Below are 24,407 nucleotides of genomic sequence, written 5' to 3'. Positions count from 1 at the left end.
ACCAGAATCATCATGTCACAGGGGACCTGCCCTGTTGTCACCGGGGACAATGGTAAATTTGTATGGGTTTACCCATACAAATACTATCAATGGTAGCAGAAGGGAACAAGTGGTGGGTGGGAAAAAGCACGTGAAAAACTTCAAATGGAAGTCTTCAGATTTGTCTGGTTATTTGATCCAGAAGCCTTGAAATGTGGCTCCAGCGTCTTCTACAGGTTTTTGTGACTAGGTGGATTACTGTGTAGAACAGCAGCATCTAACCTTTCCTTCCTTTCCAGCTCCTCTTTCACTCACTATTTGTAATGTCAGTGACCCTTTTTTACTATCAAGTTGCATATATAAACATAGTGCACTTGTACTGAAATGACACTTCCAGGATCAGTGGAAGAAGGATGAAGTGGATCTAGGAGGACCTGGATCCTAGTGGATCTAGAAGGAAGCCAGGCTGTCCTTGCCTTCCCCACTCACTCCAGGTCACTTCTTCCCCTGCCTGTCCGTCTGTCCATCCCTCAGCCTCATACCATCCTGCAACGAGTGGCACCAGGAAACCCACAAGCATCTGTACAGGCACAGGCAAGCTCTGTCTTGGGGCCTGACTGGCAGGGCCAGAAAACAGGAGGAGATGGAAGAAAGGGAGTATCATCTCACTTGGCAGCAGCATGGAGTGACGCTGTATTAGGTTGCCTGTGCAATGACGGTCTAATTCATGCTATGGAGAGCACCATAACCTCGTTAGAGCAGAGCTCTGTCCAAGTTCATTAGCTTTACTTTAGTGTTATCCTGGGCAGATCACTGCACTTCAGTGGTGCTGCTGCATCCAGCACTCAAGGTAACTCCTTCAAAGCCCTCTGTGCCATAACAGGTCCCACGCACCCTGCTTTTCCCTGCCCTCCCGCCACCCTGTGGAGTTCATCCAGGCAGACGTGAGAAGTCTGGAAGTCTCCAAGGGAAGCAGGGGCCTTCTCTCTGTGCCTGGGACTCCAGCTCAGGGGAAGGAATGGGACGGGCAGTGTTTCCCCCTCTGCAATTCCTCCTTTCCTAATGTCTCAGAACTTTGTTTTTGGAAATATGGCGACCCTTGTCATGGGGGTGTGGTCCTTAGCTGTCCCACTGTCCTTATTAAACCGTATGTGTTGTTAAGCCTTGACTCTCTACCTTTTTACTTCTTCGTCTGCATCTAGTTTTACGTGCAAAACCTATGATCAGTTACCTCAGTTGTGTTAAAATCCTATTTGACTACTCTTATACTCTCCACTTTCCCCCTCTGTTTGTTCCATGTAAGACAGACATTAGTGACTAAACTAAACTCATTCTCCCACTGACCTGACTAGAGAACAATACTTCATTCAGTTGGTTCTTTTTATGCAGCAAATTTACACTTTTTCCATCATCTGTGAGTGGCTATGAACATTCAGCTCTGGCCTACTTCCCATCTATTGTGCCCCATCTTTTATGCACAATCAGTAGTGGATCAGGAACTATATTCTCTTCCTTGTGCTCCTTTTCTTCTCTTTCTTGAACAGCCTGTATATGGAGGATATCCTGGTCATTTTTGCTCCAGAAGCCAATAGCTCCCATTGTGAATATTCCCTCAGGAAGCAAGGGTACATAGATAAGACTGCACAGCCTGACTAAGAGACAGTCAGAATACTGCAGTGGAGATTAATTGCTGTTGCTAGATTGAACTCTTGTCAATTCAAAGACAAAAAATAAGAAAAAATAATATATACCTCCTGCCAGCACATCATCATGACATCATACACCAGCTTACAGGCTAATTTGGGCCGATACAAACGATGTCCTTGGCTAACCATAGTTACCACTTCATAGTTGGAGCTTTTTTCAAAGGGCATTTTTCCTTCTGTAAATACTTCCCACATTAAAACACCTAAAAAGTGAAAATAAACATTAAGAAAATAAGCAAAAATATTTCTGTAAAATAAACATGCACTTCAAGAGCTAGGCACAAGTTTTCTGATAGGGAAAGAGCTTCTTTGAGATCTATATTCTAGAAAGCGTTCAAATGTGTCTGAAGAAGTCTTTATTAGCATGAGTTTAAAAAAAAAAAAAGCAGTTTTCATGATCTCTGTGGAACTTTATGCAAGCATAAAACTATGGCAAATGGTTTCACTGAGCTGCTTCTTAGAAGTCTGAAGTCTTGAAAATTGGAGTTCATCCGCTTGTTGATAAACTAAAAAATAATGTTTTATTTCAATGATGAGCCTTACCAAATGACCAGACATCTGATTTGCTGCTGAATCGGCTATAATTAAAAACTTCTGGGGGACACCACTTCACAGGAAACTTAGCCCCTGAAGAGCTTGTGTATTGATCATCAAGAACATACCTAGAAAATAAAAACAAAATCCTTCGAACAGCCTCCAAACCTGCAGATTATAGTTTAATTTGGATTCGAATATTAGAAGCTCATATTGCCACCTAGTGGTCATGACTGAAACCTTAGCACCACTCAAGAAATTTTTTGTCATGTGGTACTAAGGTTTCAGTTAAGAGCCAGTTAATTTTTCTTATTAACTCGGAGCCTTCTCTTGTGGTTAGTAGCTATATGACACAGGTCTAAGCCACATACAAGTTAAATTTATATTTATACTAAAGTTAAAATGTAATTAAAATCAAAATTACATTTAACATTTATTCAATTTCTATTTCTGTTTCTAGAAGAAATGTGAAAGTGTCAATTTCTTGCTCTACTCCTCATCTGTCAGTCTGAATTCAGACTTCAGGGCACATGCAAGTCCAGCAGCACAGAAGGTCAGCAGAGCCAAGAACAGCACTGTTGAAGCCCAGGTGCTTTTTTTTTTTCCTCCTTTCTTGTAAGTGCTCCCTGCCCAGTCCCAGCCTCACCCACACATCACCCACCTGGGCCAACGAGAGCAGTAAATTAAACTCTCTCCAGGTCTCAGCACCTCACGATGCTTTGGCTAATGAGATGCAGCTCTGAAACATCCACTCGGAGAGGATCCCTGTCTGACTGAGCAGCCTCTTTGCTGCATTTATTTGCCAAAATACACATTGACAATTACTATCTCTTTAATCCAAGCTCTGCTATCCAAGAGACAGATTCTAACATGCCTCCTGCATCACCAGGAAATTAAAATTTATAAAGTTGTTACAGAATTTACAGCAAGTTTGTAATAGAAGGCCGATCAGACCAAGAAATCAACTTAAAGTCAGGCCTCTCATAGTAAGAGCTAGACACACCTAATTCTTTACAGAATGAACTACCTTGTTCTGCTTTTCCAGACTCAAAGAGAATAAGGAAATAGATACATGACCACAGAATGAATAATATTTAAAGGCAATGGGCAGGGGGGAAATCAACCAAGGGAGAATTCCTTGGAGAGATCAAGAAAATATAATTTTTGCCTGTAATTCTGCCAGACATTTGTTGTCTTACAGGTAACTGCAAGGGCTAGGTGAATTAAAAAAAAAAAAAAAAAAAAAAAAAAAAATCACTGCAAGGATGTTTGTATACTCGCATGTTTGTAGCCATACCTTGTCATGCCAAAATCAGACACTTTGACCACTCCTGAATCATTCACTAAGCAGTTTCTGGCAGCCTACAAAAGGAACAGTTAGATTTGGATTAAAATTTGCAGTCTCTTTCAGACAAATTGCAACTGCCCAGTGAGGACTTTGTCCTCATTGCTTAGAAAGTTAATTGATTTACCAAATTCAGTGAGGTATTCTCATTACGATCAAGAATAAAAAGTACACATACATTTGGTCTTAATCATATTATGATAACTGAAACATTTTGTAAAAATAAAATAAAAAAAAGCAGGAAAAATTATCTCGGAGGATTAATGAGTGGTGAAATGGCACCAATACAGAACAAAGATATGCTGTTATTTCAGCAGAAACAGCTGTTAACTCTTGACAAACATTCTGGAGAGATTTTGCTCTATTTTGTAGGGAGAGATAAAGCTCTGAACTTTCTCTGTACAGGGCAACTTTAGAGTCTTGCTTGGAGCCTAAAGAGCCAACTTACAGCACTTAATTCTCTGCAAAAATAAAAGCTTTTTTTTTTTTTTTCTTTCCACAAGCAGGTGCTTTCAACATGGAATAGATATGTTTAAATATATCAGTTTAAAAAAGTGTATATTGCATAATGGGATGTTACCAGGTCTCTATGGATAAAGCTGTTCCTCTCCAGGTACTCCATTCCTTCACACACATCTTGGCACATAGTCAGCAGCACGTCTTTGCTCAAGAGCCCGCGTTTTTGCCGCAGGTAGTTCAGCAGGCAGCCATGCTCCATGAATTCTGTCACTATGTAAATAGGTCTCTGTTGTGTGCACACACCGTACAGCTGAACTAATTTAGGATGTGTTAATTTCCTGAAAAGATTGAAATCATGTAGTTACTATTACTTCCTCCACCCAGCACTAGCTCTCCACCCCCAAGAAACTGTAAAAATGCCATCTGCCTGAGGTGTCTTATCAGCATACTGCATCAGAAGCCTAGAGCTGGCAACAGAAGTGCCACTGTGCAGCAACTCACATCATCACTTTAGCTTCTTCAATGAAATCCTCTTCATACATTGCACCTTCCCGAATTGCTTTGATGGCTACTTTATACTGCGCCCTCCATTTCCCCAGACGCACTACTCCAAAGAGACCGCTCCCTAGTTCTCTCATGAAGGTCAGCTCTGATGGATTGATTTCCCATTTCTCTATAAAACCAACCAAAAACCAACGTTATATTAGAGAACATACTGAGCTGATGGTAATAGGGAGGAGGAAACGGAAACACCAGACTATTACAGCAAGTTACAGAACCTGGGGAGAAAGCTTATAATTAATTTGAAAACATAGCACTTCTGTATCTTAAAACACAAACATAAGTAGTTAGGTAGACACAAGCTATAAGCAGCTGCTGCCCAACACAGAAGGTAAAAATCAAATTTTCTGAAGCCAGTATTTACATACTGGTATTATCAGACTTGATTCAACAGGCTGCTATTATATAAAATTGTGCCAATGTGTAGAAGCTATTCATGTCATCTGATGTGCCATGCTTAAAATGGATTATTCTGAATTGAAAGTAATCAATCCACAGACAAAGATCAAAGGACCAAGTTTATGAAAGAAGTCTGACAGCTTATGAAAGAGCAAAGGCACAGCTCAGTAATCACACAGAGCTCATGGTGTCCACAGAATTTTTAGAAAAATTTTTTTTAGAAAATATTGCAACAATTCACATATACAAGATTATTAGAGAAGTTATGCACAGATTAACATAAAAACATACAATTACCATAGCTGAACCCTGCAGTTGTTGGTGCTGTTGTCTTCTTTGGGGTCACTGGGTAGCGCAGCCTGGTAACAAGACCTGAATTTCAAAGATAATTCATCAAGGGACATAGTTTACTACCGAAAGAGTGCTAGGCAGTCAATCAGCCACTTGTTCCCCGTGAACCGACTAACAATAAGCTTATAGACATATTTAGCTTTGACTGTTTTTTCTGCTATTGCATCATTTTGACTATTCAAAATGCTTACAATAGGTACATAGGAGCTACCTGTTGGGCCTAAATTGCTGCATCACCTTTACTGGTGAGAGATGGATATAGATTTATGCATACATATTTGTACATTACAGTTATGCTGGCACTGAAATAATTGCTGAACAGAGCCTACATCTTTCATAAATCAGATCAGAAAGATTGTCTAAAATGTATATTCGCATTGTTACTGTTGATCATTTTTGATTTGTACGTATAAATCCCACCAGTTTCACAAGGGGATTTTATATATACAAAACTAAGTGCTGCACACTAATTCAATAATCTCCTAAAATCTTGTCAGAACTTAAGACATAGAGTAAAAAGAATGAAGCTATTAAAAATAAGTAGTAAAATTAATTATAATGAGAAACAGCGTCATGTTTCAAAGTAGATTTTTCAGAAAGGGAAACAGCTATGCAACCGATAAAATAAACCTGTCCCAGAATATCATCAGGAGATGCCCGGTCAACCAAATTTAATATAAGCATCTTGAAAATATCTCATGATGGAAATTTAAGCACAGAACGTGAAAAAGAATAGTATATTAGTATCTGTGTCTTGAACCATATTCTGCTGTGCTTAATGGTAAGTGGATTCTGGCTATAAAGCCTAGGGAACATAACCTCAATGTCAGGAGGATTCCTAAACTCTCCCCATCTTATCACACAGTGGGTAGACACCAGCACCAGCCGTCAGCAGAAGATCTACAGCATCTAAGCTTTATAAAGACACATCTTCAGGGACTTCCTGAACAACGTATTACTGTTCTCCTTATCTGCTTCTTACATGTGGACTAGATTATTTTGAATGGTGACCTGCACGTAAAATAAGCTAGGCCTTGGAGAGTACTCTGGGGAAGTACCATCCCTATGCATCTGCTGTGGGTTATAGGCTGTTATTGCAGACATGATGCTGAGCTAAGTGATTTTTTTTTCCCTGACCTGATATAGCTGTTTTTTGTTATACTGGGGATCAGGGTGCACTGAGAGGCACCAAGACTGTCAAAAATGATTTCTGCCACACCTTAGCCTGGATTGCTCTAGGCTTATCTCTCAGCCAGGAAAAAGGACCTAGCCCACTATGTAGCAAACAAATAGGAATGTCAGCTGAATGATATGTAAAATGTAATAGAGAAGGCTGAAAAAAAGAAAACGCCATCTGTCTTCATAAAGCCAGAGGCTTCAGATGCCCGCTGTTGCTCACGTACATCCACTAGACTATGCTAATAACAGGAAGAGTAAATATATGCACATGTGTGTGCATGTATGTATATATAGGGAGTAAATATATAGTATTATAGTAAACATATATGAGTTTATTTTCAAAGCAAGAAAGACCTATACAAACATAAAAACCATCACCAAAACCCTAATACACCTTTTCAAATCCACCCTAAGTGACAAGAAAATCAGATTCTTTTACCTGCTGCATTATGTTTATGATACTCAATTATTTCTGGAATGGAGCTAAAAAGATGTTTTTCTGCGAGGTAGAACTGTTTTGGTGATGTCACTGTTTCTTTTATATGGTAGTGTCTTATTCCTGATGAACCTTCTCTAAAGAAAAAAAATAAATACAATGCCATTTCTTGTGAATTTTAAAAAAGAAATATATAGATGCGAAAAAGAACACTTTTATACAGAGGCAACATACAAAACAGACTAAGTAACTTTCACACCTGAAGAACTGCACAAATGCAGGCGAGATCAAATAGGTCCATCCCACACGTCTTCCCACCATAGCTGGAAGTAGCATGTTACTCCTCCACTTTGAGTTGAAAAGCTGGCAGCTGCTCACCGGCACTAGGGGCGACAGCAGAGGGGCTCCACTTGCCCAGTGTCACAGGGGAGTAGCTCAGACGCAGCCCCCAGGAAAGGGATGCACAGCATTTCCCACCCGCTTTCGAGGCCTGGGAGACACCAGCCTTTCCCAGGGAGTGTTTGGATGCAGCACACATCTCCATCGCCCGAGGGAGGGCACAAACACAGTCTGCACGGCTGCCCCCTGTTAAACACTTCAGCAGGAGCTCAAATTTCAGAGATACTGAGCATTTGCTACTCTCACTCATTTCGATAATCTGGTCAAGTAGAAGATTAACCAATAAAAGGTTAATTTTCAGCCAGATCAGTTCCTGATCCAGCTCACCACATACCCACACAGACATTTGGGCTGGCATGAGGGAAAAGAATGAACGGCATGGGAAAGTGAGGTTTCCTCTTCTGGTGGCAGTTCACATTTAGGTTAGATTAAAGCAATTGTGGCCTAACCCTGGAGTCTAGAAACCAGTTTTAAATTTTAGTCATCTGGTTTTGTTTGTTTGTTTGTTTTAAATAGCAGCACTCATTTCTTTGTTGAATTCTCTCTCAGGCTTTCCCCGAGCCTATGACTTCAAATATTTATGCAAATCAATTCAAACAAGATAAGATGCACAGAGCAGCCACAAAAAAAAAAAAAAAAAAAAAAACACTTACCCTCCAAATTTTGTATAAAGGGAAACTGTATACAGGCCTGGCTGACTTGAGTCTCTCACCACAAAACCACCTTCTTTGTCCTAAAATGCAAGCACAACAACAGTTTCATGCCACAAACAATTTTAAGCTGTATGTCTTTTTTAATTAAGCTGTGATTTGCATGTGCTAAAATTCAACTTTAATAAAAGAAGCTACTTTAAATTCTATGGTTGCTAATACAACAGTACAGTACTCACCTCATTTCTAAGGAGTTGTTCTGCCTTGCTTCTGTTCAGATTTCTGCTGTACCATCTGCAATACAACATCGCTATGTGATCAAAAATTCTCCAAGGTACTTGATTTCTTTACATAAAATGCTGCACAGCTTACCCGTAAAAATGCTCTGAAATAAATCCAGTGAGATCCCACAGAAGCCAACAAAATACAGGTGAAATAACTCACCTTTCAAGAAAAATACTTCTCAAATATGAGCATGCTGATAGTGGTTGTTTCTCTGGATGGCAGCCTGAAGGCAGACTGGCAATCTCAAGTAAATTCTGAAGTAGCCATCCATACACCAGTCAAGTTACTTGTTGAGCTGATGGCTAGATTTTTTATTTAATTCAATAACTTTGTGACTAGTTTTGCTTTTCAAGGGAGGACTGACCTACCAAAGAGCAGGTTAAAAGGGAACTAAATGTGACTGTTGCATAGCCCTGAGCTCTATGCTGCACAGCCAGGTTAAAGCAGCCAAAGAATCACTGAAATTCCTGCCAGTTTCAGTGAATTAAAAACAAACAAACAAACCAACCAACCACACACCCACAGAGCTAGCCAGCGGGGTGGTGCAATAGTTTTGAGCTATGCTGATAGAGTGGTAAAAACCTAGGCGAGTGGTATAGAAGCCTCTATACAAGTTCTGCTCTTCCAGAGCTAGTGGTTTCCCGCAGTTTATAGATGACCTGGCGTAATCCTCCCTGGGCGCTCCAGTGACTCAGGATGAGGTCACCAAGGTGGCAAGGCACAAAGTGGCCAGACCAGATAAGGCAGCCCAGTTCCTTCCTTTTCTACCAGTTTCACAGCACAGCCCAGGGCAGGGCAGGGCTTGTAACAGAAGTCTCAAAGATGAGAAAGTAACAAAGAAAAAGCAATATTCTCTAAAAAAGCTTAAGGCAAAATCCCCAAAGAAATTCTATCTTCTGCCAAAACACAGAAGTAGGAGCCATACGTGACAGAGTAGAGTTTTAGAACTATTAATGGGGTTTCATAAATTGTTTTAAATATTCTTTCCTTATAGCTCCATTTTATCTAAGAGTCAGGAAGCGTGTCATAAGCATCCACGCACATCAGGCACAACAGTTCATGTTACACTGAAATTCGAGTATCAAAAACAACAGGCTTGGAGAATGGAGTGTTAGATTTTATTCTGAAGCATTCCATAATTAAACATCAGTTGGTTGTGGCAATTAAAAAAAGGATAAAAATAAACTTTCTATTTTTAGTTGATGAACTGCATGCATATACTGAGACTTAAAATGCACCGAATGATATATTTTGTTGAAAATTAAACCTGCCCTCCAAAATCTCTGATCTCTTATGTTTATTTTGTGTGATTCTCAATGTTTTCTTTTCTACTACATTACTGCTACACACTTCGGATAGCTGTGCCACTTTGATATTAAAAAACATTCAGCGCATTCATAATAGGTAAAGTTCCTTTAATGTTTCCCATAGTCTATCGCAGAGCATGATGAGGGTATTTATTTCATTTGCTGTTAATAATACTAGCCTAAAAACTACATGCCTGATTATATCATCTCATTTCATTTTAAATTAAACCTCAAAATCAGTAAGGAGAATGAGAACAAAAATGTTTCATATTCATAATGCACATTTCAAATATTTAACTTTAATCTCCAAGACCAATGTAACTGCTTTTAAACCTTCAAAAATATTACGCAATTCTTAAAGCATAGCATTTATTTTATGCTTTTCCACATTTTAATTTAAAGATTCACTTACTCATATTGATCAAGGTTGTTGGACTTCTTTCCTGTTACATAGTTGCTTGGAATATATCCTTGATTTCTAGAAGAATATATAATACAAAGTCTGAATAAGAAGATACAAAATTCAATGCCTATAAAACAATCCTTTATCCTGCTAATTAGCAGAGGTCACTAGCAGTCACTGGTTTATTACAGACCCACTCTAATACTCATTACCTAGAAACCCATTTTCCTCAGTTAACTTTTACTGCACCTAAAGAAGCTGAAACAGTCAGGAGAAGCATCCAAGAAAACCAGCAGAAGGGTCAAAACAAGCAACTCTGTTTTGCTGTCACTTCTGCACGTGAATGAACTAGCCAGTCTCTGGGAGCATGTTTTGAGAGTGCCACAGCAGTCTTGCTGTGTGTAAACGACTGAAAACTACCCCTAACATTTTGCAACATTGACCTAATAAATCGTGAAGTATAGAAACTCTCACCTTTAAATAGTAGAGGAAAGTTCTACCTCAGAGAATGTAAAAGCTGAGCATTGCAGTTGGTGAACTGGCAGTCATTAAGGGACCTCACTGTGATTCTTCAGGAATAAGTCTGAGTCTTACATTCAGAGATTACCCCTAACGATCCAGCTATTAAATAAGATGATGATTGTTCGTGCCTGGAAGTCAGAGCCTGCTGATCTGAATGTTAACCATATTGCTCCCTAATGAGCCATTCCCCAGGGAACCAGGAGTATTTTACCAGTTTAGCTAGGTTTTGCAGGCTGGTTGACACTTTAATTAGGAAACCATAAGGTCTGTCAAGAAATGTAACTGTAAAAGCTTCCAGTTCTGCAACAGTCTATGCATGCAGACTCTGCAATTTATTGAGAACCTCATTTTTTCAAATGTGATTCTATTTGGGCACAAAGATGTGGATCAGATTTCAGCACTGGGGGCCCAAATGGGATCTAACAGAGTTAGTTGTTGACACATAATCAATATAAACTACTACGATGTGGAAACAACCTTTTCCAAAAATAAGAAAGCAATGTTTACCCATATTTATCTCTTGCCTTCCACCAGTGAATGTCATTTTTTTCAATTATCGTATACTCTTCACCTTTCTCTAATCTTAAATCATGATGTTCTGTAGGCTGAAAGTCATACATTGCTACCACTATTTCCTCCTCTTCACTGTCGTTTTCTTCAGCTGGGGGAACAGGTGGTGGAGGCCTTCGCTGAAAGCAACACGAAACTATTATTATTCCATTCGCTTGTAATTCTACCCTTACTATTACACCAGCCCAAAGCAGTTGAGCATCCTGAAGGCGAAAGCTGGGCTAGTTCTGGTAACCCCAGGAAGGAGCTCAGGTTGCCCTGCCTCCCTCCCCATCAGCAGCACAGTGGTGGGAGAGGAGCCAGGGGCCACGAGGGCCGGCTGTCGTGACAGCCCACCAGCCGTGGTCCGGCCTCAAACGTCTACTTTCCGACCCCACATCCCACTGGCAGCACAAATACAACCAATAAGTCCAGTCCAATTTTGCAGTATTGGAATTTTTTCAACTGTGGACTTCAGATAAAGCTTAACACCTAATGATGCTTACAGGAATAGAGCTCTGCTGTAAGATAAGAAAGAGTCACAATAAATCTAAATGCTACCTCAAGAAACAGCAATTACCTATTCAGTATTTTAAAGACTCTACCTACCCTATTTTTTTCCAGCAGAAAATTTGGAGCAGGTGCTTTCCTTATACCTAGAAAAAGAGCACAGAAAAGAAAAGGATTTGCATCTATTAACTTATCTATAAATTAAAAAATAAATAAATAAAAGGTTTTGAATTCAGGTAAGATTTCAACACCTCAGAAAGTTATTCTGAAGACTAATTAAGTCAGAAAACAAAGGCAGCTCTGATCAAGTATTAAGAAAACATCGATAAAGCATTCTGCAAAAACATACTAAGCTGGATAGCAAGTTATATTCACCACTGAACTGGGAAACCTCTGTGCCGCACCCAAGCGTGCCGTACAGAGATTCCTGAACTAGCCAGCAGGTCCAGGCAGGGCAGTCCTGTAGAGTTTCTAGAAGGAACTCCAAGAAGAATAAAAACCATGCCATGTCCTCCTCCTCCTCAATGACGAATAAAGATTCAGAAGCTGTGTTCTTGTAGCCATGAAAAAATCTAGATGTCCACTTCTACTAACATCTGTTGTTTCAACAAAATACAATGCTTCCCCAGGATACTTCATAGAAGTTATATACATGTTTTTTATTACTTCTCCAGGTCCAACAGTGATTTTTTCCATGTTTTTTTTTTTTCTCTTCCAATTAGAAGCTTGAGCTTTATTTGTACTGGAATGTTTTAAGGTCAGGTTTCATATCTTCGTGACTGCAAAATCAAGCTGACCACGAACAATGGTTTATGTTGCAGCTCTTTCAGCACAACTAAATAAGCAGATCCCCACCATTGTCATTTAAGGCCCTGGTACAAAAAAGCATCTAGGCACTGCTGATATCACTGGGATGTAAGCATCTATTAAGTCTTTTCTTACTACAGATTTTTTTCTTGAATCAAGGACTAAATTATCACTTTATTCCTAAGTAGGACAATATTGCAGCGATGGTCACACTTTCATGTCTTCGCATGCTACAGCATATACTGTTGTACAAGCACAATCTACGATTTGCATGCTGGAATATTTATATGCATATGGAAGTCATAGTTCATCCATGTTCAGCATATACACATTTTTAAGCTTCTAGGAAAATCCAGTCATGGGTCTAAATTGAACCTCATTGTCTTCTTGTATCACTTTTACACTGGTGTAATAACACTGGTCCCAATACATTTATTCTTCTTTCACACTTGTGTAAGTTACTTATCAAAACTGAAGAGCTAGCAAAAATTTGTAGTTGAATCACCATGAGGTTTTACCTCAATCTGAGGGAAAAACTTGGCCAAAAGAAAAATCCAGTTGGGGAAAAAAAACAGAACAAATGAAAAAAAATTCAGCAGCCTCAAAATCTTTCCTTTCAAATTTCTCTGAATATTTTTTGGAAGGATAGTCCACTGGCTTTTAAATATTTTTGTAAAACACTTGGATTTACTTTAGACATAGCATCAATGATTCACCCTGCTCTATAAATTTCCCTAATGTCTGCAGCACTCGACTGCAATGACACAGAGTCATATTAAAAAAAAAAAAAAGTGGAAAACCAAGCCAAAACAATTACATATGAAAACATATGAACTTACTGTTTTCAAAAAGACTGTATTTTTCACAGCCAGGTGCTAATTTTTCTGTCTGTCTGCAGCACTGATAAATTCCCTCCGTCCAGAATTTAGGATGATATTTTACCATTATATCACTGTTGTTCTTTATTTCTAAAAGAAGCAAGTAATATATATATTGTGAGATACAAAAAAAAATCTGCAAGAATGCCACTGAATTTGTTAATAAATATTTTTAACATGTGACATGACTTCTTCTTGTCCTTACTATAGTAATGCTACTCTTAAGGAGTTCCTTACATGTTTATGTGGAAGCCATACAACGATAATAGATAGTATTTTTAGGATAATGCATCACATTTTCCAGCAGAAAGATGTCTCTCCCCCCGCCTGAGCTGGCCAGGGCAGCAGGCAGGCGCTCGCCACGGTCAGGAGCGCAGGGACGGCCACACAGGGGCACCCCGCGGGCCAGGCGCCCACCTGCACCCTGCGGTGCAGCCAGGCCGCTGCGAGGGCCCTGGGGGCTCTGTCTGCTTCTGTTGTTTTTATTACCACTGCAAATGACTCATAATTTCCCCTACAATACTGTTCTGGAGGGAAAGCTGGCTAACATTTATCACTACGCCACGGCACAAGGCCTGCGTTTGGTTGAAAAGGCTCTTCGCCCCCATCCTCTAGCCTGCTGAGCTTCAGAGGCTGTGCCCTGCCCTGCGGTCCCCAGCCCAGGAATTGTTTCTTATCACTTCGCTGCACACTTGTGATTGATGGGAACATCTGATGGTGGCAGAAAGCTCTTGGGAAAAAAAAAGCTGCTGCTAAACATGTAGGACCTTTACTCCCTATGACAGCATAAATCAGAACTGTATCTCAGTGGAGATACCCCGATGTCAAATGACAGCAGGCAAGGGGATCATCAAGCCCATAATGTTGTCTAGCCACATTGAAACAAAACTAAGTTATCTGTAAACGAGTGATAGTATTAATTGCTGTGGATGAGGTTTTTAGTGATTAACATTGTGCAACAGCATAGGGTCAAATTCTGATTTTAGACAGACTGCACAAATTGAGTGAAATCCATCTAGGTGTTTGATATTTCCACTGCCTGTTATCACATGGTATGTAAGAAAAGGATGATCCGGTCCAGTAAAAATAAAATCAGTAGAAAAATGCAATAGAAGTTTTACCATTATATTTTTCAGCTCAAGAAAATGTGTCTAAATGTCAGATACTAAGTGTCAGCAATTTTGATTACCTTCTTTCAGATTCCTCACCCACTGATCCCGGCTTTGTGCACTTGGTGCAAAAATATAAAGCGTATTAGCATCATACACAACCTGGGGAAAATAAAATAAAATAAATAATCCAAAAAGACACTCACATAGTAACATTCATTTACTTATTTCTCAGGGAACAGAGTAAACAGAACAAGAGAAATGATTTTTAAACTTGGCAAAACTGAGGTCTTCAACAACATAAGAAACATAAGACAAAATGCATAAATTGGGAAAAATTTAGAGTTTAATATTCATACGTGGTGCTTTAAGTAGGATAAGAAAGGTTTTGGTCACTGGTCCTGAGCCGCCACCACCACAGCCCCAGGGGAGAGCCAGAACAGCCTCAGGATGCAAAAGTGAATTTGAGGCAAGCTGCATATCAATGGCTTGGCTCTGCTGAAGAGCCCTGTATTTGATATAAACCAAAGGAACATACCTGAAATGGATATTTGTTTTGACAGGGGATAATGCCATCATTTTTAACAACTTCTACACATTTGATCCTTGAAACATCAACACATCCTTTTTTGTACTTTTTCTATAAAAGAAAAGCAAAAAATCTTCATGTAAAATGCAAGCAAAGACAGATTCATCTAAGGACATCCATCTAATTATTTTTTTGCAGAGCCTTATTGCTTTCTTTTCCACCTATGATACTGATATTGCTTTAACTGCAGATTCATTTCAGATCTGAAAGGTGAGAGAGAAAAGGTAGGAAGATCTGCCCTGGTGACAGCGCACAGTAGTACGTAACTGCTTAGTAAAAAGTAGAAGCGAAGCTCTCTGACTTTGTAATCAGTCTGTAATCAGTTGTAATCATTACTTTAATCCTTATATACCAGCTAACAAAAAACCCCAACTTTTAAGAAAAATAACTTGAACACAGATGAAACAAGGCTCCCTTATCACTGATTTTAAACTATGACTAAACATGGTAAGTGGAACAGGTGCTGATATATCACCTAATCTCCTCTCCTGCTTTGCTGCTGAAGTGCTCCCAGCCTTTTGTGGCTACCACAGTGTTTCCCCAGCTTTTCAGAGGAACTGTGATGCTACACAGGCAACCCAAGTTCACGCTGTGGTAGGAAACAGGAGACAGGGGGGGTGAAGCCTGTCCCTGAGGCAAGTCGGGGTCTGGGCTGGAAGAACTACTCATTTAAGCCGAGGCTGGCAGAAGCCCTGAAGCAGCCAAGTTTGCAAGCACAGACCCTGGTCCCAGGCTCCATCAAAGCACCAGACCTGGGCTCAGGTCCTTTTCTCCCCATCATATGACCCAGCAGCTCAGGACCCACTTCTTGATTTAAGAATAATTCACTCAGTTTCAGCGCCTAGATGGCAGCAAGAAGCTCCCAGTGAAGGTGGGACCGAATGCAGAGCTCTTGGTTTCTGCCCAAGGAAGCCGCGACAGAAAAATAGCTATAGCAGATATCCTCCATGGAGCCTTCCCTGGTTGGAACAGCTCCTCTGAAACACACCTGCTCTACGGCTTCTCCTAAGGCCATTTGCTACAACTGCCACAATTCCTGTCATTTCTTACAGTGCTCATATGAACATTTTTGTGCCCACCCCGTCCTCCAGCTGTCATCCTTTCTCTAACCCTTTCTGCAACTCTTACACGATAATTTACTGGAAAGCCATCAGATAATGCACCACAGTCTGAAGCCTGCACAACTTTCAGTCCTTCCTCAGGACACTAGTATCCCAAATGCAATCAAGGAGGCATCTGAGAAGGTCTGGCTTACCTCAGTTGCTAATCAGAAAGATTTTAAAGCTGGAAAGAGTTCAATATATAATACGGCAACACTTTCTACAGAAATTAGCATCTCTGAGTGCTACAACAATAAAGTAAGGCAAATTCCATCTTAAAACACATTAAGGTTATAGAGCCAGGCATGCAAGAGTTAGGAAAGGCAAGTTTAAAGATGCTTGGGCATCCTTTAATTTCTCCTCTGTGTGCACATGATATGGCTCCGTATGTGCAAAGGCACTCAGGTTAAGGCAACATAGCAAGAAACGCAGTGTACGGACAGACACGAGCTGCCAGCATGCCGTCTAGTTTGGATCTAGAAATAGGACTGCTGCATTTGTGAAGTACAGTCAGTCATCGACGCCTATGGACACGGCGGAACTACTGCCCTTGTGCTAACCATCTATCCTGTAGGATGTCGATAACAGGCCAGCACAAACCACGTTCAGCTGTTCAGTGCAGAAACAATTCACAGCCTTCTCTTGTAACAATCTATACACAACTTTTTGCATTGTCATGCTTCCTCCATAAACGGCTTTTGAATTTATTTTTTATTCTTAAGAAGGTGGCTCTAGTAGCTATTCAATCCCTGCACTGAATGCACAATTCACGGTTTTACACAGATGACGTGCAAGAGCTTACAGCAGGTAATTTAGAAGCAGTTGAAATTAGGACATTAAAGAAGCTGGATCACTGTCAAACACAGGCCGACCAACAGTGCTTACCAGATGCTGCCCAAAGTAAAGACATGAAAACAGTGCAGTTTGACACTAGAGATGATACTCTGGAAGAACAGCAGGTAGCTGGAAGTGGGAACAAAGCTTTAATCAGCATTACTGTAATTTGTACAAGGAACAGGTAATAGTAACAACAAGGAAGTCAGCAGAAAAGCAGACCTTTCAAAGGTGGCTGTTTCTGAAGTAGTTGATTTAAATCATTTTCATTTAACTCAAGCAGGAGAAGGTAACAAAAAAACCCTCAGCAGAGAAAGGTACAATGCCCTGTACTGTATGGCAAGGAGAAACACGTAAGTGACCCACTTTTTAATCAGAATTAAGAGAAGATGAACCTATGAAGAGCATATAGGGCCACTTCTCGCTTTTGGGAGAACCAAGTCTCTAGTAGAAAAGTAAGTTTCCACTGGAATCTGGACCACCACCACCAAAAAAAGTGGCGGCAGCTTGCAGCTGGTCCAGAATTAATCAATGTCAAAAATTTACGATTGCCAAACACATCCAACTCATGCAGTCTAGAGTACAGCTTACGAAAGATGGACATCGTTCAGTGTGGAAATAACTAGGAATTATTGAATTATTTGAGATACTCCCATCCCTACTCACTTGCCCTCCTCTCTCCTGAAGATGGAAATTTCAGCCCAAATAGCACAAGTCGGGTACAAGCACAACAACTGAAAACACCATCTTACAAAATGAAAAGCAGAGCAACTTCAGATATAGCTATATCACTACTCTACCACCTGTAGATAATAATTAGTTAATAAGCTATAGTTATTACCTTATTACCCATGGAAAATTCAGTAGCTTTGTAAGCATTTAAAACACCTTAAGTACTCTCTTATTTATACTGTTACGAAGAAAAAAGGCAGAGGAAACACACATGACATTCATGCACATCATGGTCAGCATCAGGAAAAATGACAGGAACTTGAAGTCCAGATAAAGCTGTAACTACTATGTAACCCAGAACACTTCCCCCACCCCCAAAGAAGAGCAATCCTCCCCAAAAGAGCTGTTTAAAATAGCAATTAAAGAGACATTCTAAAATACCATGCTGTGCCAAGAAATAAATAATTTGCACTGTGTGTGTAAGCTTGAATTTATGACCAAAAAATTGTTTTAACAGTCTTCTGTTTATATGTCATTACCTGACTTTGTCTAAAGTAATCAATGTATTTGTGCAAATGATAAAAAAAAAATTGAATTATGGAATTCTGCAACACTCGGTACAGCAGCAATGTTGCTCCTTCCTAAAGATCTCCATTGCATTACAGGCCTTGCAGCTTTAGGACCGATAGCCCAGCCAACCTGGAACAGGAGAAGCTCAGCACGTGTGCATTTTGTGGTGTTTTCTCTCTCACCCCCCCACATCCAACACTCCACATAGAGATTTGGAGAAAGCTTTTTCAGTTTAATTTCCTGCACACCACAAATAAAGCTCTGTCTCCTTTTGAAGAAATGCCTGTCACTTCCATGGCAACATCTACCTAGCTTCCCGCGTCCAGTGGGGTACTCACAGATTACCTGGATTGCTGGTTAACAGGGGTTGTGGGACTGAGAGGGAAGATAATGTATTTTTCTTTTGTTTTCTTTTCCCCATCTGAAATCACAGAAATTCTTTAGAGGAACAGATGATATAATCTCCTGTATTACTTCCTGTGAAATCCCTTTTCCTCCAAGACTCCCAGATTTTCATGCCAATTTGGGCATTCAGTGAGAGTTCAGAAGGACTACACACGTGCAAGGAAGACAAAGAAGAGGAATCCAACAAGATAACCAACTATGATTTTGGGAGAAAAATAGAGGAAACCTCCTGAGGAACATCATGTCATTCTAGCAACCCATTTCTTAAGTCATCCCTTTTTATCCTCTTGTAATTGAAAGTGAGTCAGTTTGCATCACCACAAGGTGCCAGATTAAAACAATCCAAAGTTAATTTGATCTGCCTTACAACCAGCACTACACTTCCAGCAAATTACGCCTAGTAAGAAGAGATTTTTCTATTTTTGCGTATTTCAAAGATAAAAAAACTTGAATGTGCAAAATTAAATACAAATGTTCCACCCAGACATGTTTCAGATTGCATCAGAAATAGTAGTTATTAATGGCGAGCAGCCATTGGCAGGTTTGCAGCTGTGTTTCAGCTCAGCATTTCTCACTATTAAACCGGGGCGCACAAGAGCAGGAAAGAATGACTGAAGAAAAATGTTAAAAAAGACAACAACTGCAATTCCTCTCCTCTTCCCGCTCAGAACAGTTTCTCTTTATTTATACATCACTGTGTTGCACTCATCCTGCATGCCAGAGGGCTTGCTCTAGATGCAGGCCAGCATATGAGCAGTGCAGACATAGCGGCAGTCACGAAGTACAGGATCAAGCAAGAGCTCAAGTCCTGAACTAATGTGGAAGTGGGGCTATAGGCATGAACTCACCATGAGAAATCCACCCATAAACTTTCTGTCCAACAAGTAACCTCCATTACAGAGGGACAAAAAAACCTAAATTTAGTACAATGGTTAGTTATGCAATGTCAAACCACAGGGTGCAGATCAGCATCTTCCACGGTTCTTTCTGGAGGTGGAAGACAGCTAACATAGGAGAGAAAGCTTGGAATCACTGTTGAAACAGGAGCATTACACCAGCACATCCGTGCACGTGCTCTGAGCCAGGCACAAGTATTCACAGGAAACTCCACAGGCCGGTGAACCCACAGCACCAGTCAAAGCAGGTCCACCCCTTTTGTGAAGGGGGATGCATGCCTCTAGAGGGAAGCCTATAGCAGAAAAATGGTTAGAACAATAAAAAAGATCATTGCTATATCCCAGGAAGGATAACAAACAGATACAATTATGACCTTCAGTGTTTTCAAAACATTTTTTAAAACGTTCTAGTTTCAAATGTTTCAAAATGTTTTTTTAAAAAACGCATGTGCCTGCTGAAAATAACTTACCAAAAGGGAAGTGACTATACAGAACTACTATTAAAAGCTTCTCAAGATGCAAAATGCCATACTTCATATTTTCCTATGCTTCACAAACTTGATTTACAGTTTCGGAAACCTTGCTCCTTGTTCACCGTGAAGATGAACGATTCTGTTCCCATGTAATGCAAAAGAACATATACTTCTATTATTTAATATATAAGGCAGTAATATCCAGAAGTTATGACACTGGAACCTACACTGGCAGATATGGCATAAATATATACGCTTACACAATTCCTGTCCTAAAAAATAATAACCTTAGAACCCAGGAAGATGAGAAATATATGAATGTTAGATAAAAAGTATACAATCAAACAGCTCAGCTTTTATACACTTGGAATTAGTCCTCTGCTCAATATAGTAGCTTTGCAACTTCTTAAGCAGCCCAGTTTCCCACTATAAGAGAAAACAGTTCTTCAGTGTATTTCTTCATTGTTTACAAAGATATCGTACTGTTTGCCTCCAGAAAAATGGGGTGGGGGTGGGGATTAAAGAGTACAAAGGCATTTCCAGCTGGAAAAAAAATCTCAAAGACTTCAGTCCAGTCCCGTTGTCAAGAAATAGCTGCTTTTTCTCATTTGTGGTCTATCTCTCCCATTCGTACTGAGCATTTCTTTCTCCCATGCTTATTCCCATGGAGGAAATCCTGAGATCATCAGCATGTGACCCATGGAACTTGTGTTCCCAAACACATACACAGGTCTGAGCATCCATTACATCTCCTTTTATGGAGCTGCTCTACAACTTTCCAAAACATCAGTGGATACTTCCGGGAATCCTGGCTATACTTAATATCTTCTCTGCTTGAACCTGCTCCAAACCCAAATGATGGGCATTTGGGGGCTTAGGGTGGGTTTTTTTGTTTGTTTGGGTTTTTTTTTGTTTGTTTTTCTTTTTGATAAGTAGGATAAGCACTGCATACCCCTGCAGTTCCCTCAAGAGGCATTTTCACTCAAGCAGCCTCATTACTGTAATTACTGTAGCTAGCCTGTTAGTTGGTCTCATTTTCCATTGTCTTATTTTTCAGTGTCTCAGATAAGTCAAGAAATGCCCTGCCTCCTTCCAAGTAATTTTTGTAATAATTATTATAAGAAAAGCAAGTACCAAGTATTTCTATTCACCTTTCTGAAACATCTAGAAGTAAGATACAAAAGGGAGAGGTGATTATTACTCCGATCTGATCTGACCTCTAATTCTTGGGAAGAATTTCATGAGACAAAATGGAAAGAAACTTAAGCAAGAAAGGAAGAGTCTTAAACCTTGTTCTGCCAAATATGGAACTGAGAATCCGTTACCTTGGCCTGGCTGCTGAGCAGAGGCCAGTCACCAGCACTGGAAAGACTAGAAAAACCAAAGAAGTTCCCGGTGGTACCAATGCAACTTCCTAACCATCACTACAGCACGTTATCTGTAACTTATTCTTTTCCTGCAATTGAGAGGTAGTCATTCAACTGTGTCATGTTATATTGCTGTAATCATATAAGGCAGCAATGTAAGTAAGCGTAAAAGAAACAAGTCAGCCAGGCCTACATCCATACTGGGCCCTAGATCACCTATACTCTCGATGCATACCTTTTCAGCTTTTGACATATTAGCATGTAACTTCAAGTTCTTTCTCAGAAATCTTCTCTTGTTTTCTTTGACGTCCTGACAGAGACCAGAGTCCAGCCTAGCCCAGCTGTAACGTTTCTTCCCAGTCTTTCCTCTCTCCAACAACACGGCTGTCACTCTGATCTGAAGCTGAACGATGCCTTTCACCCAGGCACCCTTTAACAGCCTTAGAGCTGAATGCTGGACTCAAACTTGAGTGAAGGAGAGTCCACATCCACAGATATCACAGGCTAGTGACTGGAGCCCCAGGAAAGGGCCCTCAGAGGTCATCTAGCCTATCCACTGCCCCAAGCTAGACCAGCTTTACTTACTCTCTTTAAAACTTCAGATGAAGGACGGTCCATGGCTATGGAGCTGCAAGCTTTTTGCATTTAAAGATTCCCATCCTACCACCAGCTCATTTTCCCTGCTTTAAACACTTGCTAGTCATCAACCTTTCATGTTGTTCAGGCTTTTGGGAACCTAATCCTTTTTGCTGTTCCTGTCCCAAGTCTCTCAAGCAGGTCCACATATTCTTTGAAACTTAGTGCCCCAAACCAGATGCAGTGCTGCAGCTGATACCTTATCATTTAGGCACAAGAATTACTTCATAGTCTTGTTTATTCATCCTAATATAACACTTGCCTTTTTCACAGCAAGTTTACCATCGACACATAACCAGCTTATGATCCACTATACTATCCACCAGCTCATGATTCACTGTGATGCCCAGATCCTGCTGGGGACAGCCTGATACTTAGCTAGTTATTCTCATCCCATATTTGAACATTTCTGTATTTGTGCCTAGGCTTATAGCTTTTGCACTTTTCCATACTGAAGGAAAAAAAAAAGAACAAAACCAAAACACCTACAACCCACATCTTATTCCAGTTATTTTGATTTCTAAATCTTAGTTTTCCAAAAATGCTTGTGCTCCTTCCAGTTTTCTCCCCTCTGAGAATGCAATAGGAAGGTTTTATTTCATCAACCAAATCACTAGTAAAAACACTGTAGTTGACACAGGATGGGCTGCTCCATTCACTAGTCTTTTACTCTGAAAACAAGCCACTAGTACCTACTGAATACCACTTTTCAGTAAGTTCTGAATCCAGCTTAGGAGGTCTGTGCAGGTCATTTCTAAGGCTAATATCCAAAAGTTTCATGACAGGCAGTGTCAAAGCCCCTACTGGGATAAAAACAGGATATCTGCACCTTTTCTGCTACCAAGAGGCTTGTCACCCAGTGACAAATGGGATTAGAGGTTTTTTGGGTTTTTGTCAAATCTTTATTTGCTGATGTGCAATTTTGTTGTCTTCTAGGTACTTTCAAAAGTCTGTTTGTTCTGGCACTTCTCTGGAAATCAAGGTTATCTTCATAGCTGACAGTTTTTCATCTTCTCCTGTGTACTCTTTTTAAAGGGAGGCCTTTCTAGCCTTCCAGAATTTTATCCATCTTCCTCCTTGTCCTTCACAGCACCTTTAAGATTCATCCACTCCTGTCTAGTCATAAGGTAAATATCTTCATCTGTACCTTGTCAGCATGTCAACAGCTGCAACCTACTCTTTTCAACTTTAAGTCCATCTTGTTCCATCTTATAAACCTCAAAATACTTCTGAAAAGATAATTATTCTTGATCCTCATTTTATTCATATCAGTCTTTTTCTTTGCAACATCTACCAAAAAGAAGGACTCAATTATTGCAACGTAGCCAACATTTTTACAACCAGAGTTTCTTTATGACTTGGTGTTTTCAACTAAGCACTCCCATGCCTCTGTTATGCTGCCTTCATTCACATGAATAACTTTATTTCTTTCACTTAAACTGCTTTCGATTGCGCCTCCTTAAACACTTCCCCAGCTGTGCGCACCACTCACTCCTATCCTGTGTTTTTGGGGGTCTTCTGGACCTTTTGGATGATGATAAATACTGCAGTCAAGGATTTCTTGCTTATTAAAGGACTTCCTGCTTATTGACACAAATACTTATTTTTTAATGACAACAACGACAACAACAAAACTTATTTCCCTGAATCTTTAAAAACACACACACTCTCATAACCCAGAAAGGACACAGCTTCACTGCTCAACCTGTCAAGCTGCTCATTCTGGCCAAACTTTCTCTTGCTCAAATTTTTCTTCCCAGATTCTCTTGCTTCTCTCCTGTGAGGTTTCTGCTGCTGTTGCTACAGAACACAGTCTTCTCTTTCATGCACCTAGGCAGCTCAAAATTCTGACCAGCTTTACGTGCAGCTGTATTTTGGATAATTAACTCCTACTGTTTCATCTACCTCATCTTCTAAAATAAAGCTGGCTTATTGTATTTGCTTTGAACAATGACTCTTATGCATACTAGCTGCAGTCGTAGCTCAACCCTCCTCTTCCCCAGGATACCACAACAGAGGACAGGTAACTTAATCTGTGGTAGTTACAACTGTTTTCCTAATACTGCTAATCTGTAGAAGCAATGGCTTATTACAGAAGTATTATACAAACAAAATTAGAAAGGGAGGCTACTCATATTCCAAGTATCATTTCAATATAGACGTTCTTGGGAAGTAGTTTGAAAAACCTTTTATATTGTTATGAATATTCACTCATTAACTTTTCATAAGAGATACAACCACAATATTCTCTATACAGATGGACATGACAAGTATTGTTTTAGGTGGGATAACTTGTAAATACATCACTATCATTTACCTAAATCTGGTACTTACTCAGCAATATAATTTATGCTGCAAACCACCGTTAGAAGTTAGCCATTACATCTTATATGAATATTTTCTTTTTTAAAATCAATCTATCCTGACTGCACTTTAAGAATTTTGATTTAGTCTCTTTCTGACAATGCTGAGGAAAAAAAACGCGTTTAACTGCATT

At 39.9% G+C, this 24,407-nt stretch overlaps 1 protein-coding gene across 6 annotated transcripts in view; it reads right to left on the bottom strand.

Annotated features, from left to right (window-relative positions):
* The window catches only part of TEC (tec protein tyrosine kinase), a 78,843-nt gene that overhangs the window by 2,850 nt on the left and 51,586 nt on the right, over positions 1 to 24,407 (bottom strand). For all 6 annotated transcript variants that reach the window (XM_026093661.2, XM_026093660.2, XM_026093662.2 and 3 more), the window contains 15 exons: positions 14,907 to 15,008; positions 14,449 to 14,530; positions 13,221 to 13,349; positions 11,674 to 11,720; positions 11,023 to 11,204; positions 10,003 to 10,068; positions 8,238 to 8,292; positions 8,002 to 8,081; positions 6,953 to 7,086; positions 5,281 to 5,355; positions 4,525 to 4,696; positions 4,145 to 4,361; positions 3,517 to 3,581; positions 2,229 to 2,347; positions 1,731 to 1,888 (listed from right to left, as the gene is read on the bottom strand). In XM_026093661.2, coding sequence (XP_025949446.2) covers positions 1,731 to 1,888; positions 2,229 to 2,347; positions 3,517 to 3,581; positions 4,145 to 4,361; positions 4,525 to 4,696; positions 5,281 to 5,355; positions 6,953 to 7,086; positions 8,002 to 8,081; positions 8,238 to 8,292; positions 10,003 to 10,068; positions 11,023 to 11,204; positions 11,674 to 11,720; positions 13,221 to 13,349; positions 14,449 to 14,530; positions 14,907 to 15,008 — 1,683 coding nt within the window. The remainder of the gene's footprint in view (positions 1 to 1,730; positions 1,889 to 2,228; positions 2,348 to 3,516; positions 3,582 to 4,144; positions 4,362 to 4,524; positions 4,697 to 5,280; positions 5,356 to 6,952; positions 7,087 to 8,001; positions 8,082 to 8,237; positions 8,293 to 10,002; positions 10,069 to 11,022; positions 11,205 to 11,673; positions 11,721 to 13,220; positions 13,350 to 14,448; positions 14,531 to 14,906; positions 15,009 to 24,407) is intronic.

The sequence above is a fragment of the Dromaius novaehollandiae genome, chromosome 4, assembly GCF_036370855.1.
Source record: "Dromaius novaehollandiae isolate bDroNov1 chromosome 4, bDroNov1.hap1, whole genome shotgun sequence".
NCBI lineage: Eukaryota > Metazoa > Chordata > Aves > Casuariiformes > Dromaiidae > Dromaius > Dromaius novaehollandiae.
The sequence above is the reverse complement of the archived record's forward strand: the minus strand, read 5'-3'. Positions and strand labels throughout refer to the sequence as shown.